This window comes from Camelus ferus, chromosome 16 (genome assembly GCF_009834535.1).
Source record: "Camelus ferus isolate YT-003-E chromosome 16, BCGSAC_Cfer_1.0, whole genome shotgun sequence".
Classification (NCBI taxonomy): Eukaryota; Metazoa; Chordata; class Mammalia; order Artiodactyla; family Camelidae; genus Camelus; species Camelus ferus.
Window position 1 is genome coordinate 36,080,491 of NC_045711.1, and position 15,475 is coordinate 36,095,965.

Below are 15,475 nucleotides of genomic sequence, written 5' to 3' on the forward strand. Positions count from 1 at the left end.
TTTGGTTACACTGCCCTTTTGTGACATCTCCTCCTCTTCAGGGTTGCCCAGACTATATCAGGCTGTAATGCCTGGGGAGATGAGACTCAGTCCTGTTCCCCTCCCAACCAAACCTACACAGGACTAATTAACTTCTAGAAACCTTTCCAGAAGCATCTAGTTGACACTTTCTCTCCCTCTTCTGAAGTCTTACTTGTTCTTTCTCATGATTTACAAAGTCCCAGTTTTCCCTGTCAGTGGCCAGGCTTGTCTCTGTCAGTAGAGTATAAGCCCTGAGGCCAGGTCCTGTCTGCACATCCTCTGTGTCCCTATGGTCTCTCTGGCTCATGCAGAGCTCACAGCATGTAATGAGGTCAACAAACACTCTGTTAATTGAAGAAGGATTCTGTCTTTATTTTATTTTTTTTATTGAGTTATAGTCAGTTTACAATGTTGTGTCAACTTCCAGTGTAGAGCACAATTTTTCAGTTATACATGAACATACATATATTCATTATTGCATTCTTTTTCACCGTGAGCTACCACAAGATCTTGTATATATTTCCCTGTGCTATATAGTATAATCTTGTTTATCTATTCTATATATACCTGTCAGTAGCTACAGATTTCGAACTCCCAGTCTGTCCCCCCTCCCATTCTGTCTTTATTGATTTGAACAATGGAGGCCCTCAGGGGGTCTGCTGCCTGTGGTCACTCTGACCAGCAACTGGGGGATTTCTGCTGAGAATCTCCCTGAAGACAGATTGGATAGGTAAATGGTGAGGAGCCCAGGCACTAGATTCAGATAGATCCTTGCTCAGACACTTAACTAGCTATGTGTGACCTTGGACAAGTCATTGAGACCTTTAGAGCTTTCTTCACCTATTGTAATGCAGACAACACCAGTCCCTACCTCATGGACTGTTGTGAGGATCAATAGAGGTAGTGGGTTTAGGCTGTTTTATGACGTTCCAGATTCACACCGAATTAGGAAAGAGAAAGGAGGAAGACTCGTCAGTATCTCTCGAGTAGACCGTGGAGGAGGGAGCGTACCGTGAGGTGAAAATTTCTGCCTGGGGGAGGCGGGGTGCGATGGTATCCAGCTATTTACCTCTCCTCCGGAGTCAAACGCTGTCACACATGTTCCTTTTACCCTTCCCATCTTCATCCCGGATTCATCCCGAGTTTAATTCCAAATACTAGAATATAGTAGAAAAGATCAAATAAAACAGTCACCAACTGAGCAGATGTCCATCACAGTGTGGTTGGGATTGCAGTCCGTTTATCTCCAACGCCCCGCCCTGCCTCGCCGCCGCAAGGTCACTGATTGGCCCGCGCCTCGTGACGTCACGCAAGAGTTTTAAGGCTGAGCACCCGGGACCGCTCCGCAGTGCCGGCGCGCTGGAGGCAGCGGGGAACGTCGCGTGGCTGGCCCGCAGGGGATCGGGGAGAACGCAGCTGACGGGAGGTAAAGGGGCTGTTCAGACCGGGTCAAGGCGACGGTCCCGGTGCGGGGCTGGAGGAGCTGGAAACTGCGATCGGAGGAGGGCGGGCAGTGGAATGTCGCGGGGTGGTGGGAAAGGGTCGCGGTGTAAGGAGGGGCGTGTCAGCCATCAGGGGATGTGGAGGGCGGGTGGGAGTGGGCCTTACTCTCGGGTCTCAGCGCTCGCAGCCTGATTCTTAATTTGGAGCCGCTGCCCCACTCGCACGTTCCCCCGAGGATTCTCGCCTAGGCAACAGGGTTCGCGGTGCCTGTTATCGCTCCACAAGCTCGGAAGCTGACCATCCGCCGCTGGATGGAGGCGTCTCTCCCCATCCTCCGTGTCCTGGGACCTGGGGGTTTCTCTAGGTCTCATCGCTCCTGACAGGGGCCCCAGAGAGGGGGAAGTACAGGAGAGTCTCTGTTTTACCTGCAGCTGCTTAAAGAAAAAAGAAAAAATGGACAGCTGATTTAGGAAATGATCGAGAGTTGCAAATTTCATGTTTATTATTAAACATCTCCTCTTTTTTTTTCTCTCATGACCTTTCCCTGTTCAGATAACCCAGCTGTGGTCCCCAGAGCCTGCAGTTTCAAGGCCTCCTCCCTGCCTCTACTGTTAGCCCCAAGACCTGCACCTTAGCCAGAGTTCATCATGGGGAACCACCTGACTGAGATGGCGCCCACCGCCTCCTTCTTGCCCCACTTCCAGGCCCTGCACGTTGTGGTCATTGGGCTGGACTCGGCTGGAAAGACTTCCCTTCTTTATCGTCTCAAGTTCAAGGAGTTTGTCCAGAGTGTCCCCACCAAAGGCTTCAACACAGAGAAGATCCGGGTGCCCCTGGGAGGGTCCCGTGGCATCACCTTCCAAGTGTGGGACGTTGGGGGACAGGAGAAGCTTCGACCGCTGTGGCGCTCCTACACACGCCGGACAGACGGGCTGGTGTTTGTGGTGGATGCTGCTGAGGCTGAGAGGCTGGAGGAGGCCAAGGTGGAGCTACACCGAATCAGCCGGGCCTCGGACAACCAAGGTGTGCCTGTGCTGGTGCTGGCCAACAAGCAGGATCAGCCTGGGGCACTGAGTGCAGCCGAGGTGGAGAAGAGGCTGGCAGTCCGGGAACTGGCTGCTGCCACACTCACCCACGTGCAGGGCTGCAGTGCTGTGGACGGGCTGGGCCTACAGCCAGGCCTCGAGCGCCTGTATGAGATGATCCTCAAGAGAAAGAAGGCTGCACGGGTGGGCAAGAAGAGACGGTGACCTGAGGCTGCCCCGTCCTCTCCGGAGGGGTCTCTACACTTGGACAGCCAGGCAGAGCCTGTTGGACCCCTCACTCAGAACCAGGGTGCAGGACCTGTCCACCTCAATGAAGGACCAAGCTGCACACTGGGGGTCCTGTTTTGGGGCAGCACTGGGGGAGCGTGATGGGAGATGAGGTGTCTTCTCGCAACCACCCCTCATCCTTACTTCTGGAGAAGTGAAGGCTGCAGGACTGTGGAGACTTAAATGTAAACTGACTCTACCTCGACCCTGTTTCCTGTTTTTCTTCTCTGGCTTTTTGATTAGCTGTGTTGGGGAGGGCAAAGGAAAGTTGCTGGGAGGATACATTTGGAATGAATAACAACTAGCTCTCGGCTCTCACCGCTCCCCAACTGGAGTCTCCCCAGGTTGCTTTTCTAGGGGTGCCAGTCACAATACTCTATGTTTTTGTATGTGTATGAAAGTGCCAAGAATTCCTCCTTACCTTTGTAGATTCACAACCATTTTTATAAGCCATGTGTGTCCTCTATTATTATTAATTATTTTTTAGCATTTGCTTATAAGTTATTAAAGACTGATGATACTGTAGCTCTAACCTTGGTCTGGCATTTTTCTCTCCTTACCGAGCCCCAGGGATAGTCCAAGATTTCTATATGGGCAGGCAGGGGTAGGGAGGAGGGACTTATCCTGAAGCTGAATTTGCAAAGCAAGCACTTCTCTAAAAAATTGATTGTGTTTATGGGACTGCTGGTGGAGATTATAGTTAAAAAAAAAAAAAAAAACAAAACCCATGCTATTGCCTAATCTCTGCCAGGTTTTTTTTTTGGCAGGGGAGCCCTTCTTTCTCCCACTTTCCTCCCCTCCCCTCATCCTCTGGCCCCAGATACTAGCTGGTCCTTGCAGAGTTAACTTCAAGTTTTGCTGGTGTGAGCTGCTCCTAGGTCCTTGCCCTTGGGGACACCTCTTAGGTCTATATAAGTAAGTCCTCAAAGAGCATTCTGTGTCCATGCCCAGCACTCAGGTGGTTAGTCTGATTTTCTCCTCACCCCGCCCCCACAACACAGTGAGAATGGAAAGTAATTTCCTCCTGGCCTTAAACCACTTCCCTGTGCTCAGTCCTGCTGACTGCAGCTCACTGGCAGCAATGGCAGTGACTGGTGCTGGGGAGGCTGGGCTGGATTGAGCCAGCCTGGCACCTGTGACTAAGCCATGACTCATCCAGCTTTGGGAATGGTAGCTATTCCCACGAGAGGGGAAGTCGAGGAGCTGTTTGAGCCTGGTGGGAGTGAGGACTGCTGGATACCCACCTAGGCCACCCATGGTAGCGGTGATAGTAAGAATAAAATGCTAATGTCGTGAGGACCTGAAAGCCCCTGCCCAGACTTTTAGGGCTGCCCTCTCCTCACCAGCACAAGGGCCGGCTGTGTCTGAGGACAATTAGTTCCCCCTAACCTGGGTGGGACCCCTGAGAAAAAACCAAGCACAGATTTTCCAGCCTCCTAGTCCCACCCCACCCTTTGTGCAAACACAAGATCCAGAATCAGATGAAAGCACCTGGGAAGGAAAAGAAAGTGCTGGCCATCTCATCCTGGGGAAGCCTTCCTAAGGAACTCATTTCTTCCTAGCCAGCTGGTGGCAGAAGCTGAGCTTTGCTGAGTCTGGACCAGTTCAGGTTTGCTAGCACCTGCACACCCCGCCTCCCTCAGCTCTCAGGATGTTTGACAGGATGGTGTGTGTGTGTGTGTGTGTGTGTGTGTGCATCCATCCGGAAGGGTGCCCAACTCTGCGTCAGTGCTGAGGCCTGCTTGAAAGAGTTGCTGGGCTGGTTCTGCTGGGGACACATGCTACCTGGGCCCTCTACACACACCTGTGACTCGTCTCTCCCAGTCCTCAGGGCAGGGTCCTCTTCTGCAGCCCAAAAAACAGGCTGGGGAGGACCTGGCTAGAGGGACCTTAGGTCCCATTCCACCCCAATTCTGTTCTTTTGTCTCAAAGTCTGCAAGGACCTGTTTTCTCCTATTTTGGTCACCTAGGGGACTGAGGTCTCTGGATTTGGGGGGAGTGTGTATGCGGAGGTGCTGCCCCACCCCTTGCAGAGAGGCCTCCATGGTGTCAGCTCCGTGGCTCTGTCAACCACCCTCCCTCCCTGTCTGGTTAGAACTGTCTTCTGCTCCCCTCCTCCAGCCCCCATCCCCCGTCCAGCCCTGGACAGGGGCCATGGTCCACAGGAGACTTGTGAATGTCCCAGTCCACATCCCTGGGCCCTGACCAGCTTGAGGCAGAGGAAGGGGGTCCCGGCAGCAAGTGAGGGTGAGATGGAGAAGCCAATTTCTCTGAAGGGGTTGTGGGGAGGGGGGAGCACTGGGGAATTCTGATAGAAAGCTACATTCTGGCTGGGTGGGGCCTGGAGCTTCAGAATAATCCTGCCTCAGTCCATCAAAGGGATGGAGAGCTGAAAGGGAGGAGCTCACCCCAGGGATTCTGCATGTTGAACTCTGGGACAGTTGGCTGGGGATGGGGGTGGGATCAGGGAGTCTGGTTGTAGTTTCCTCGTCTCAGCTTCTTTATTAAGGAGAATTTCTTTGAGACCCTGAGATGGGTGCTGAGGGAGAGGTTCCCCGAGGGGAGAGGGTCTCTGGGGACCCGGAGTGGTGGGCAGGGGCTGGCTATCTGTGAGGTGAAGTTGAAGGAAACCAATGTGCCTGGAGCTCCCTTCTGAGCTGAACCCCCCATCCCTAGCCACCTCTTCTCCTTGCACAGGTTGAATGGTAAAATCCAGATGGAGGGCACTTTCCCAAAGTGCTTTGCGCTTCCCCAAGGCCCTTGTGAGGGCAAAGATGGCAGTGGTCCCTCACCTTCCTATGCCCCCTCCAGTCCTCCGATGCTGTATGTGTTCAAGGAAAAGTAGCAAAAAGGGAGGAAAGAAGTCCCTAAAAGGGTAGCGACTTGCCCGAGGACATCGCTACATAGTGGTGCGTCCAGAACCTTCCTCCCAGGCTGGCTCTTTGGACTCCCTGGGCAGGCAACAGAAGATAGGAGACAGGGACCAGCAGAGCTCTGACCTCCCCCTCCTTCCCTCCCTCCCTCCCTTGATTAGATTAGGGTCCAGCTTTCCTCTCCCCGACTCCCCTTCCTGAGGAGTAGGGGCTTTATCTCCAAAGCCCAGCAGAGCTCTGGCCTCAAATCTGGCCAGAAGTCACCACCCTCCTTTCATACTGACCATGTGTCATGCCAACTCTTTTTGGAGATGGACACTTCCACCAGGGCCTGGGAAACACTGACTTCCACTGAAGCACTAGGAGTACCCAGGACAGCCCGTTCTCCTACACAGACCTTTTTTGAATGGAGGCCAGTGGGAGGGGAGGAAGCCAAGGCAGTAGGGAAGGCCCAGGCCAGCCCCGGGCTGTATGGGGTGGGCAAGCTGTAGCCACACGTCATTTCCAAGGCCATCTGCGGGACCACGGCTGGGGAGTTTGTGGGTGGGTGTTGTGAAATCTCTTCCCCTGGCTAAGACAGAGGAGGCTGTTTTTTCTTTCTTTCTTTAAAAAAATTATTATTATTTTTATTTTCTCCCTTCCCCAACTTGATTACAAAAGTAATAGATCTTTGTTGTGAAAGAAACTTAGAAAAAGGAGAGCCCCATAGTCTAAACTTCAGAGCTAGTGAAACATTGTGAACATGTTTTTATGTATAATCTTCCAGATATTTTTTTCTGTATATATTTTTTCTCTGTACACATATATCCCATATGGGATTATCTAAGGCATATTGTTGTACAATTTTCCTTTTCTCATTTAGATCTTAGGCATAATTCAATGTCAGGACATACGGATTTTTCTCATTCTTTTTGATGACTTCATGAGATTCCATGGTATGAATGGACCTTCATTTATTAATTAAATCCACACTGTGTCCCCAGCAGTGAACTTCCTTGTACACGTTTATTTGTACATTTGGGGGAGATTTCCTATATGATAATTGCTGGAAGTGTAATTGTTGTGTCAAAGGATATATTTATTTCAAATTTTCCTACATAATGCCAAAGTGTATCTGTGTGTAGAGAGGGTTTGGGTGTGCATGCCGGGGGAATGTCTTCTAGTCTCCTCATCCTCCATCCTCAGATTTCAAAGCCTCTTCAAGCTGAAGGATGTGTGTGTGTGTGTGTGTGTGTGTGTGTGTGAGGAGGGGTGGGTAGACAATTCGGTGCTCTTGCTTTATGGGAGGGAGGTAAGAAATAAAATCATCAGCGACTCTGGTGGAGAATCTGCAGGCCTGGGGAATGAGATTGGGCTGACTTTTGTGCCTGGGGATTGAGCCCCACCCGGGGCTGCCTGGCTGACGGCGGAGGTGGGCAGATGGTGAGGACTCCCTAAGCACCCAGCTTCTCACAGACGGCAGGCAGAGTGGGCGAAACAGCTCCTGAAATAAATCCCAAGGACTTGGCCCAGGGAGGGAGGCAGGCTGAGATTAGGAGTGTGTGCTCTGAAAGGAACCTGGAGAACAGATCTGAGCCTGAAGGAGGGCAGCTGGGGGCCCTGGACCCCGCCACCCCTACTCCTCTAGTGAGGACCCCCACCCGCCACTATAGCTCATGGACTCCTGGAAAAGGAAGCAGAAGCATGAAGTATCAGCTCCCTTGGCCACTCTGGACTCTTTGGGGCTCGGTCTCTGTTTAGTTCATTCAGGTCCCTGGGCTAATCCCGGGTATATGCCCCTCCTGAATGGAGTGGAGTGACGGGGAGTGGGAGAGCCGGGAGGGCTTATCTCTTCAGCACCTCCCATCCCCTCCTATTAAATCTGGTGAGAAGATTGAGGGAGGAGGGTGGGGTGACAGCTGGCTTTTAAAGATTGCTGAAAGTGAGGTTTTGTGCTTTTGATTGTGTTTGTTTTTATAAGCTCATGCATTGCTTTCCAGTCCAGATGCTGACTCTTATCCCTCGGGAGAGAGAGGGCAGAAGGGCTTGCTCACTCTCTGGAACTCTCCCAGTCTGATGTGGGAGGAGCAGAGCCACCAGTCTGACCAGGCAGCACCTCAGAAAGTAACCCACAAAGCAAGACTTGGCTCTGCCACTGACTTCTGTGATCTTGACCAAGCCATTCCTTGTCCCCTGGCCTCAGTTTACCCATCTGTAAAGTGAGGAGGACGAGTAAACGGTATCAGAATTTTTCTGGTTCACTTTCTGTGGTTCTCAGTACAGTGTGGGTGTGGGGAACTCCTTAATCATCTTTCTCCCTTCATCTTATCACTCTCTGAAATTACCTTGTTTTGTTTTAAGTTTGTTTACTGTCTACCTTCATTTCCAGGTGGTCCAGGACAGCCCTCATCCATTTGCATACTACTGAATCCCCAGGACAGTGGGGGGCACACAGTATCTCCTATCTGTGGAATGTGGGATGTCTACTCAACAGTTGCAGGATTGGGGTATCACCTCAGTAAAGAAGTGGTTTTAGCCTTTAAATGCTGACAGCACTCAGGAAAGAAGCTATCAAGTAAGTTTGGGGAGTTTATCTGGGATGGCTTCCTGGAGGAGGTGAAGAAAAGAAGCAGATTTCGAACTGGAATTAGGTATTCTGATTAACATGGAATTTGGAGGACCATGGCCTGGGGACTACTTTCTTGGCCCTATCTACTGCTCAGGAGAAAAGACCTGAGTTTGAGGTTTAACAGACACAGTTTCGTTCCTCCCTTCCACGTAATTAGTTACCTGGCCTGGGACTCTCCCTAGAGTCTGTTCACCACTCCCCTCCTTCAGCTCCTCCTAAGGTCACCCCAGGATAGTCAGATTGTATCTAGATTCCCATTCTCTGCCTCCCACTCCAGAGGAGCCGAGGTCAGGTGTTGGGGAAGCAACACCCAAGGTCTAGACTTGTGCTGTCCCATATGGCAGCTACCAGCCTCATGTGGCCACTGAGTAGGGGAAACGTGGCTGAACTGAACTGAGATGTGTTATAAGTGTGAAAAACACAACAGGTTTTGAAGACTTAGTATAAAAAAAAAATGCAACCATCTCATGAATACTTTTTAATATAGAGGTGTTGAATTTTTTGATATATTGAGTTAAATATAATGCTTCATTACAATTAGTTTTATATGCTTCTTTTTACCTTTAAAAAAATGTGGCTACCAGAAGTTCTAAAATTACAGCTGTCATTTGCATTCTATTTCTGTTGACAATGCAGGTCCAGATATTTGGGGAAAAAGGCATTACGAGTCAAAGAATGGGAGCTCCACTGTTCTTCCTTTCTGCTGAAATCAGAAGAGAAACAGACCAAACTGCAGAAGGTGGGTAGATCACAGGAAGGCCTTCTGGACAGTGAGGACTGAACAGTCCAAAAGGTCTGCACATCTCCTTCCTGGAAAGCATTCAGGGTAGGTTAAGACTTTGTATATCTTGAATTATCTTAAAGCACCTTATCAAACTATGATTGTCACTGATCCAAACCTGATGATTTTGCAGGTGACTTTCTGAGATTCATTCAGGGTGTTTTAACTCCATAAACATCTCTTTAACTTTATATTTGATGATGAGCCCAGATACCTGGAATCCACAGAGAACTCCTAACATGATTTTACCCAATAGTTTCTGACCTGTCATCATACTGCTCAGCTAGCAGCCACAGTGTTGATAGACTGGAGTTTCACCATCTTGCCCTCCCCTGCGGCCTTACTCCGCCCAACCCTCCCCCAACTCCCAAAAAGTGCTAGAGCAGAAAGAGGGCTCAGGCAGGGAAAGATGCCAGCTGGGGGTGTGGATAATCCCCAGACTGGATTATCTGTTCCTGACTTTACACATACATAAGCAGGTGGCCTATGTGCAGACAGGATGTACTGTGGGGATCAGGTTAACACAGTGTGTGTGAGTGAGTGTGTGTGTGTATAAATGCGGGGGGGGGCAGTCCTACAATAAAATCCCCCACCCACCTCCACTTATCTCCCACCCAGAGCATTAATTTAATCAATCACTCATTTTTTTCCCCAATCAATCATATACAATATCATACGATTTAGCATTATTGTATACTGACACACCATCCTAGGTGCTGGAGCTAAGGTAAGTGTCCTAGATCCAGTTTCCTCAATGCAGAGCCTGAGACAGGGATTCAGGGGTACCTGGTTTATTGAGGACAAACTCTCAGGAGAAGGGGAGGGAGGGAAGCAGGATAGGGCAGGGGAGGGGCTAAGCAAGGACCCTTCTTACAGCTGGAGTCTAATTTCAGCTTGATTCTGTGGAGAAGCTCTTGATGGAGACTGACCCCTGAGGCAGGAAAGCTGGTCCTTTGTAAACCCCCTACCCCCATCAGTCAGCTGGCTGCTGGTTGCTCAAGTCTCCAGAGAAGGGGAGCCACTGTAGTCATTGGAGTCACTGGAGCCAACCAGCACTCACAGCCAGCAGAGGGGACCTGGGTAGGGCATCACGGGCATCCACTCAGGGTGGAGACCGAGAGGAGAAGAGCAGCTGACCGGGCGGGCGGGCCGGAGTCCCGATTGCTCTCCTTGTTTGGCAATCTAGTCCTCTTTCTACTCTCACCCTCGACCTCGGCCTCAGCCCTTATCTGCCCTTGTCCTGCCTTGTTTCTCCCTCCATCTGTTTCTTGGTCCCTCCCTCCCTCCCTGCCTCCACCATCCTTGTTTCCTGCCTCTGATCTGCTGTCTCTCTTCTAGGGGTTATCTGAAATTCAGGCTGAAACGCTGAGTTTCTTTGAGAGCCTCCAGGAAGCTGGGGCTCCTGAGTCATCCCTGTTGACCTCTTCCCTTGCCAGTGGGTCAGTTGAGCCCCACTGCTCCCTTAGGCAGAAAGCTTTGGGGTCCCAGGGGACATTTGACCCAAACCCCTTCTTCTGTGCACTCCCTTTACTGGGTGTATCCATTCCCACCTCCTCTCTTGGAGCAAGGACAGTTCAGGAGAAATTCATTCTCGAGGCTTGACTCCTACTTAAACATCACAGGACGCATTCTCCGTAAGGGAAGGGTGGGATCTGGGCTGGCTTCCTTAGAAATTTCAGAACTAAAAAGACACCTCCTTTCCTTGCCCCCTCCCAAGTTCAAACAGGGACTGGGAGAAAGGAAGAGATGATTGTTTCTGGCCAAAGGCTGGAGGGGTGGATGGACTGACCTCTGAAATTTTCTTTTCTCTGGCACAGCCCTGTTTGGAGAGTTGCCAGAATTCTGAGGCAAAAAGCAAGGGAGAAGAAAGGAATATTCTCTGAGGGCATTTGGTTGCTCTTTCATACCCCAGATCACACAGAGGGTCCAATGTCATGCTGTCCACATCTTCCTGTGCCTAGTATGTGGATTTCCTGTGGTATGTCACATACACACACACACACACCTTCACTGTGTTGAAACCAGAACTGCTGGCTCCAAGGAGGAGAGAGGAAGCAGCTGTGGATAGGTGTGGGTGGCCACATACTTCTCCTTCTGGGAGGTGACACTTCCACTACACCTCCACAGGTTTCATCTGAACCTCACCCTAGCCTTGGCCCTGTGTTGTCCAGGTGGCCAGAGGGGATGGAGGAGTTGCGCCGGCCCACTGCCAACAAGGAAAGCATTCTTAACAGGCCCTTGAACTCAGCAAATCAATCCTCCCAGGGACCAAATCTGGAGGAAACTCTGCTTAAAGAACAGCAGTGAGAATAGAGCCTAGATCGCTGGGTGAACTTCAGTGATGGCTGACTGAAGTGCCCCGGAGAAGTCTATGAGGACACCCATCCTTCCTGATGGATTAGCTGAAGGCAGGGTGTGGGGCCAGGACAAAGTCTGGGGTCTGGACTGGGTAAAGTGACCCTGGCAGCCCAAAGCACTTGGCATCTCTGAATCAGAGGGAGGAACTCCCTGACTGGACGTGTTACCCCCATTAGGCTGGGCTGGGGCTGTAATTGCTGTAATTCGTTGATGAATGCAATTTACAGCTGGCGTCTCTCCCTGTGACAGGCCTCAATTAGAGCTGCCAGAGGGAGCTGAGGTGGGAGGGGGAGCTGGGATGTTTCCAACTGCTTCTTCTGGTCCCTCTCAGCTCGCTGCCCCACCTCAGAACAGGAGGGGATTCTTTAGGCCGATTCATTGTCCCTCCCACCCCCAAATTTACCCCTAGAAATATAATTTCAGAACAAGTGATGCTGGAGTAGAGAGAGAGAAAGGTGAAAAATGAAGGATGCTTTCCTGATGGCTGGTCTGGAATGCTATGGACTTTAAAACTTAATGTTAATTTAGTTTAGTATTTTCTCATTTATTTTACTTAATTTAATTTATCTTTTAAATGGAGGTACTGAGGATTGAACCCAGGACCTAATGTATGTTAAGCACACGCTCTACCAAGCTCTTTTAAACAGCAATAGTGGGGTGAGGGTACAGCTCAGTGCTAGAGCATGTGCTTAGCATGTGTGAGATCCTGGGTTCAACCCCCAGTACCTCCATTAAAAAAAAAACTACAAAACACCAAATCCTAAAAAGCAATAGGAATATTTTTTCAAACAAAACCTAACAGAGAAGCTCAATATGCAAGAAAGTCACGACTGATCCAGTTTAAGTGGAAGTGGGGGCTCTAAGACCCCTGGACTGTTCTCCCCACTGAGCCCCACCTCCCTCACTTCCTGCCTCTGAGGACTCCCTATCTAAGGTTCAGTTAGAGTGACCAGCTCATCCTTGTTTGTCCTGTTTTAGCATCGAAAGTCCCAAATCCCAAGAAATCCCTCAAATCTGGGCAAACAGACAGCTGGTTACACAACATTCAATGGAGGAAAAAAAAAAAAAGAACAAAAAAACAAACCCACTGATAAGACACATTTGATGTAATGATGAAGACACTGAGGCCAAGAGAGGCGACATGTTTTGAAATCTCATAGTTAGATTCCCCATACCAGGTATAGCATATACATTGGGGAGAAAACCTTGCCCCTCTGCCCTGTAACCTGTAAACTGTAAAAACTGTCCACCTCCAATTCTCTCTCCTCCTTCAAAACCCTTTTTTATGAAGCCTTCCTTGATTCTTCTAGAAAGAGTTATGTCCTCTCTTCTAATTCTTCTTTTAATCTTGGGTCTTTTTCTCCAGTGGGACTGGAAGATTCTTGTTTCCGTGTCTCACTTATTTTCACATCATTCAGCACCTAGTGCAGTATCTGGAGTAGAGCAGGCATTCAAAAAATGTTTTTAGATAGATAGATGGATGGATGAATGGATGGATAGATGGATGGATGGATGGATGAATTGGAAGATGGGTAGATGGACTGGATGGGTGGAGAGAAAGTTGGATAGATAGAACCCTGGGTACCATGTTGAAGGTCTTGGGATGGAACAACTGGGCAGTTTCTAGGCAAATTCTTTTTGTATCAATTTCCCTAATATGGCCATTTTGCTTGAATTTTATTTTTGGATTATCTAACAAAGCCATATTCAGACGTAAGGTCTGAAGTAGCTTCCTAACCCGATTAGAAGTAATTTAAATTGATCATTTGGGGATTATTTTTGCCATTGCTTTCCTCTACGGAAAGTTATGATTTAACTACACAAATATAGTATTTGATGAAAATACTTCAAATAGGCAGCTGATGTCAGTGATGAATACTGGTCTGAAAATAAAACAGTTTAAAAATATCAGAAAAGGGAGAGTGTAGGAGGCAGGCAGGGAGGGTGAGCTGTTGGCAAATATATTAAGCAAAATGATCAGGATTCAAGTACTGGAAAGGCTAGAATCCCAATAGGAGGAATGTGATGTGAGGTGCACTTCCTAATTATTAGGATCAAGAGACAATAAGATTAAAAAGAGACAGAGAGAGAGAGACAATAGGACAGAAAGTTTTAAAAGGAAGAGGGGAATGATGTTGATCCTGTTTGGAAGCAAAACATTAGGGTAAATGATTATTCATGATTCTTGACCTACTATTCCTTCAACTGCGATTTATTGAGCATCCATTCTGACCCATGTGTCAGGCCAAGCACTTTCACGTCCCTTTATCTCAGCCCATTGTGCCTGGCGGCAGGAAGGCAGAGTCCACACACTCTCAGATGTGCACATTCTCCTCGGGTGAGCTCATCCATACCCATGATTTTAACCATGGCAGCTACGCTGACTCCCAAGTGTTCATCTCTAGTCCCACATCCTAACTCCACCTAGATGCTGAATATCTCCCCCGGGATGTCTGCAAGAGACATCATGTTAAATTCAAGAGACTCCATGTTGAATTTGTCTGTTTCCAGTCCAAACTTTCTCCTCTGCCCAGATTCCCCAACTCTAATCAAGGCATCCTCACTCAACATCCAAGTCAGTGCCTGGGCATCATCCTCTTCTCCCTGTCCCCCACCCCCCACCACATTCAGTGAATCTACTTCCTGAATACCTCTTAGATCTGTGTTTTCCTTCCCACAGAACTGCCCTAAATTCAGGTCCTCACCATTTCTCACTGGGTTACTTCCTTAGCTTCCTTAGTGGTCTCCTTTCTCATCTTGCACCCTGGGAATCTATTCCCTGCTTGGTTGCCAGACTCATTTTTCTAAAATGCAAATTTGTGAAAGCCCAACTGTCTTTAAAACAACATCCAAACTCCTTAGCATCTGTGACAAAGACTTTCCTACTTTACCACTCCTCTGCTTCAGCCCTCATTCGGTTTCACCAAATCATGGCCCATGCCAGCAGTGTTCTCTCTGCATCAGCACCAGGCTTTTGCACAGGCTATTCCTGCTGCCAAGGAATGCCTTTCCTCCCATGTTCATGGATCTAATTCCTCCTTATTCTTCAAGACTCAGTGTGTTGGGTGTCACCTCCTCCAGACAGACCCTCTGACTACCTCTTCACTCCTGAGTCCGGGTGACGTGCCCCTCTTCTGACCTCTCATTGTGTTCAGTGCTTGTCTCTTCCTTCCCTCTGATTGCACTGTAGCACCATTGCCTGTTTACTTGTTTGTCTCTTCCACTCCAATGTGAGATTTCCCAGGACAGGTATGCTGTCTTTCAAGTCTGCATTCCTGTGCTGAGTGTGCTGCTTGGCACATAATATGCCCAGTAAACGTTTGTCGAATGAATGTGTGACCTCCTCTTTTCTTCCATCATGTATGAGCCTTTGATCTTATCCTCCCTCTTGGGGAGGTCAATTCAGGACAGTTTAAGATAGGACTCAGGATGTGCAGTAGGAATCAGTACATTTCTCCCTCTCCCCTCTCCCCTGTCTAGCTCAGATTTTGCTGTTGGCCACACCCCTGGCCCAGACACAGGGAGCTCAGTCTGCAGAACGTCAGCTGGCAGCGAACAGCCCTTCCCTTCCTCCCTGGCTCTGTCTTCGCTCAGCACAAACTGTTTTTCCTTTTTGGGTGTTCAGAGCTCTGATAGCAGAGGGCTGGGTGGGAGGGTGGCAGTGGTGGGCTGTCTGCAGGGAGGCAGAAGAGGGGGGAGTATGGAAGAGCCAAGGCGTGGGTAGAAGCTTTGCTATGTGGGCCCTTTTGAGGGAGAAAGAAAATTTAGCTCTTTGGGGCTGCCTGGGGTGGGGCATCTGAGAGATGTACTTGGGCTCTTTCATTCTCTGCAAACTGAGATTGCCATGGCGATATTTTGTCTCCTAAATACTGGACTTTCTAAGGGAGGGAGAGGGTATGGGGAGAGAGAGAGAGATTTTGGATTTTCAGGACTGGCCTTGTACTTTTCCTTGCTACCAAATCACTGGACAGATACTTGGGGGTTGCTGTTTCCTGGTTTTGGAGAACATAAGAAAAGAGGATCTGCCACATATTTCACTCATTCATTCATTCATTCATTCGTTACCTGGGTGATGCCA

The 15,475-nt window shown here is 49.3% G+C and overlaps 1 protein-coding gene and 1 long non-coding RNA gene across 3 annotated transcripts in view; both read left to right on the plus strand.

Moving 5' to 3' along the window:
* Positions 1-1,341: 1,341 nt before the first annotated feature.
* ARL4D (ADP ribosylation factor like GTPase 4D) lies at positions 1,342-3,309 on the plus strand. The gene is made up of 2 exons (XM_006174234.3): positions 1,342-1,447; positions 2,017-3,309. Exon 2 carries the CDS (start codon positions 2,112-2,114, stop codon positions 2,712-2,714), a length of 603 nt encoding a protein of 200 aa, XP_006174296.1. The 5' UTR covers positions 1,342-1,447; positions 2,017-2,111; the 3' UTR covers positions 2,715-3,309.
* A 969-nt stretch (positions 3,310-4,278) lies between these two features.
* LOC116656776 overlaps positions 4,279-15,475 on the plus strand; it is a 30,742-nt gene continuing 19,545 nt past the window's right edge. For both annotated transcript variants that reach the window (XR_004311716.1, XR_004311715.1), the window contains exons 1-4: positions 4,279-4,386; positions 7,630-7,868; positions 8,019-8,204; positions 8,895-9,084. This is a non-coding gene — a long non-coding RNA (uncharacterized LOC116656776). The remainder of the gene's footprint in view (positions 4,387-7,629; positions 7,869-8,018; positions 8,205-8,894; positions 9,085-15,475) is intronic.

Coding starts and splice junctions, on each gene's coding strand:
- ARL4D (XM_006174234.3), top strand. CDS start 2,112: ATGGGGAACCACCTGACTGAGATGGCGCCCACCGCCTCCTTCTTGCCC.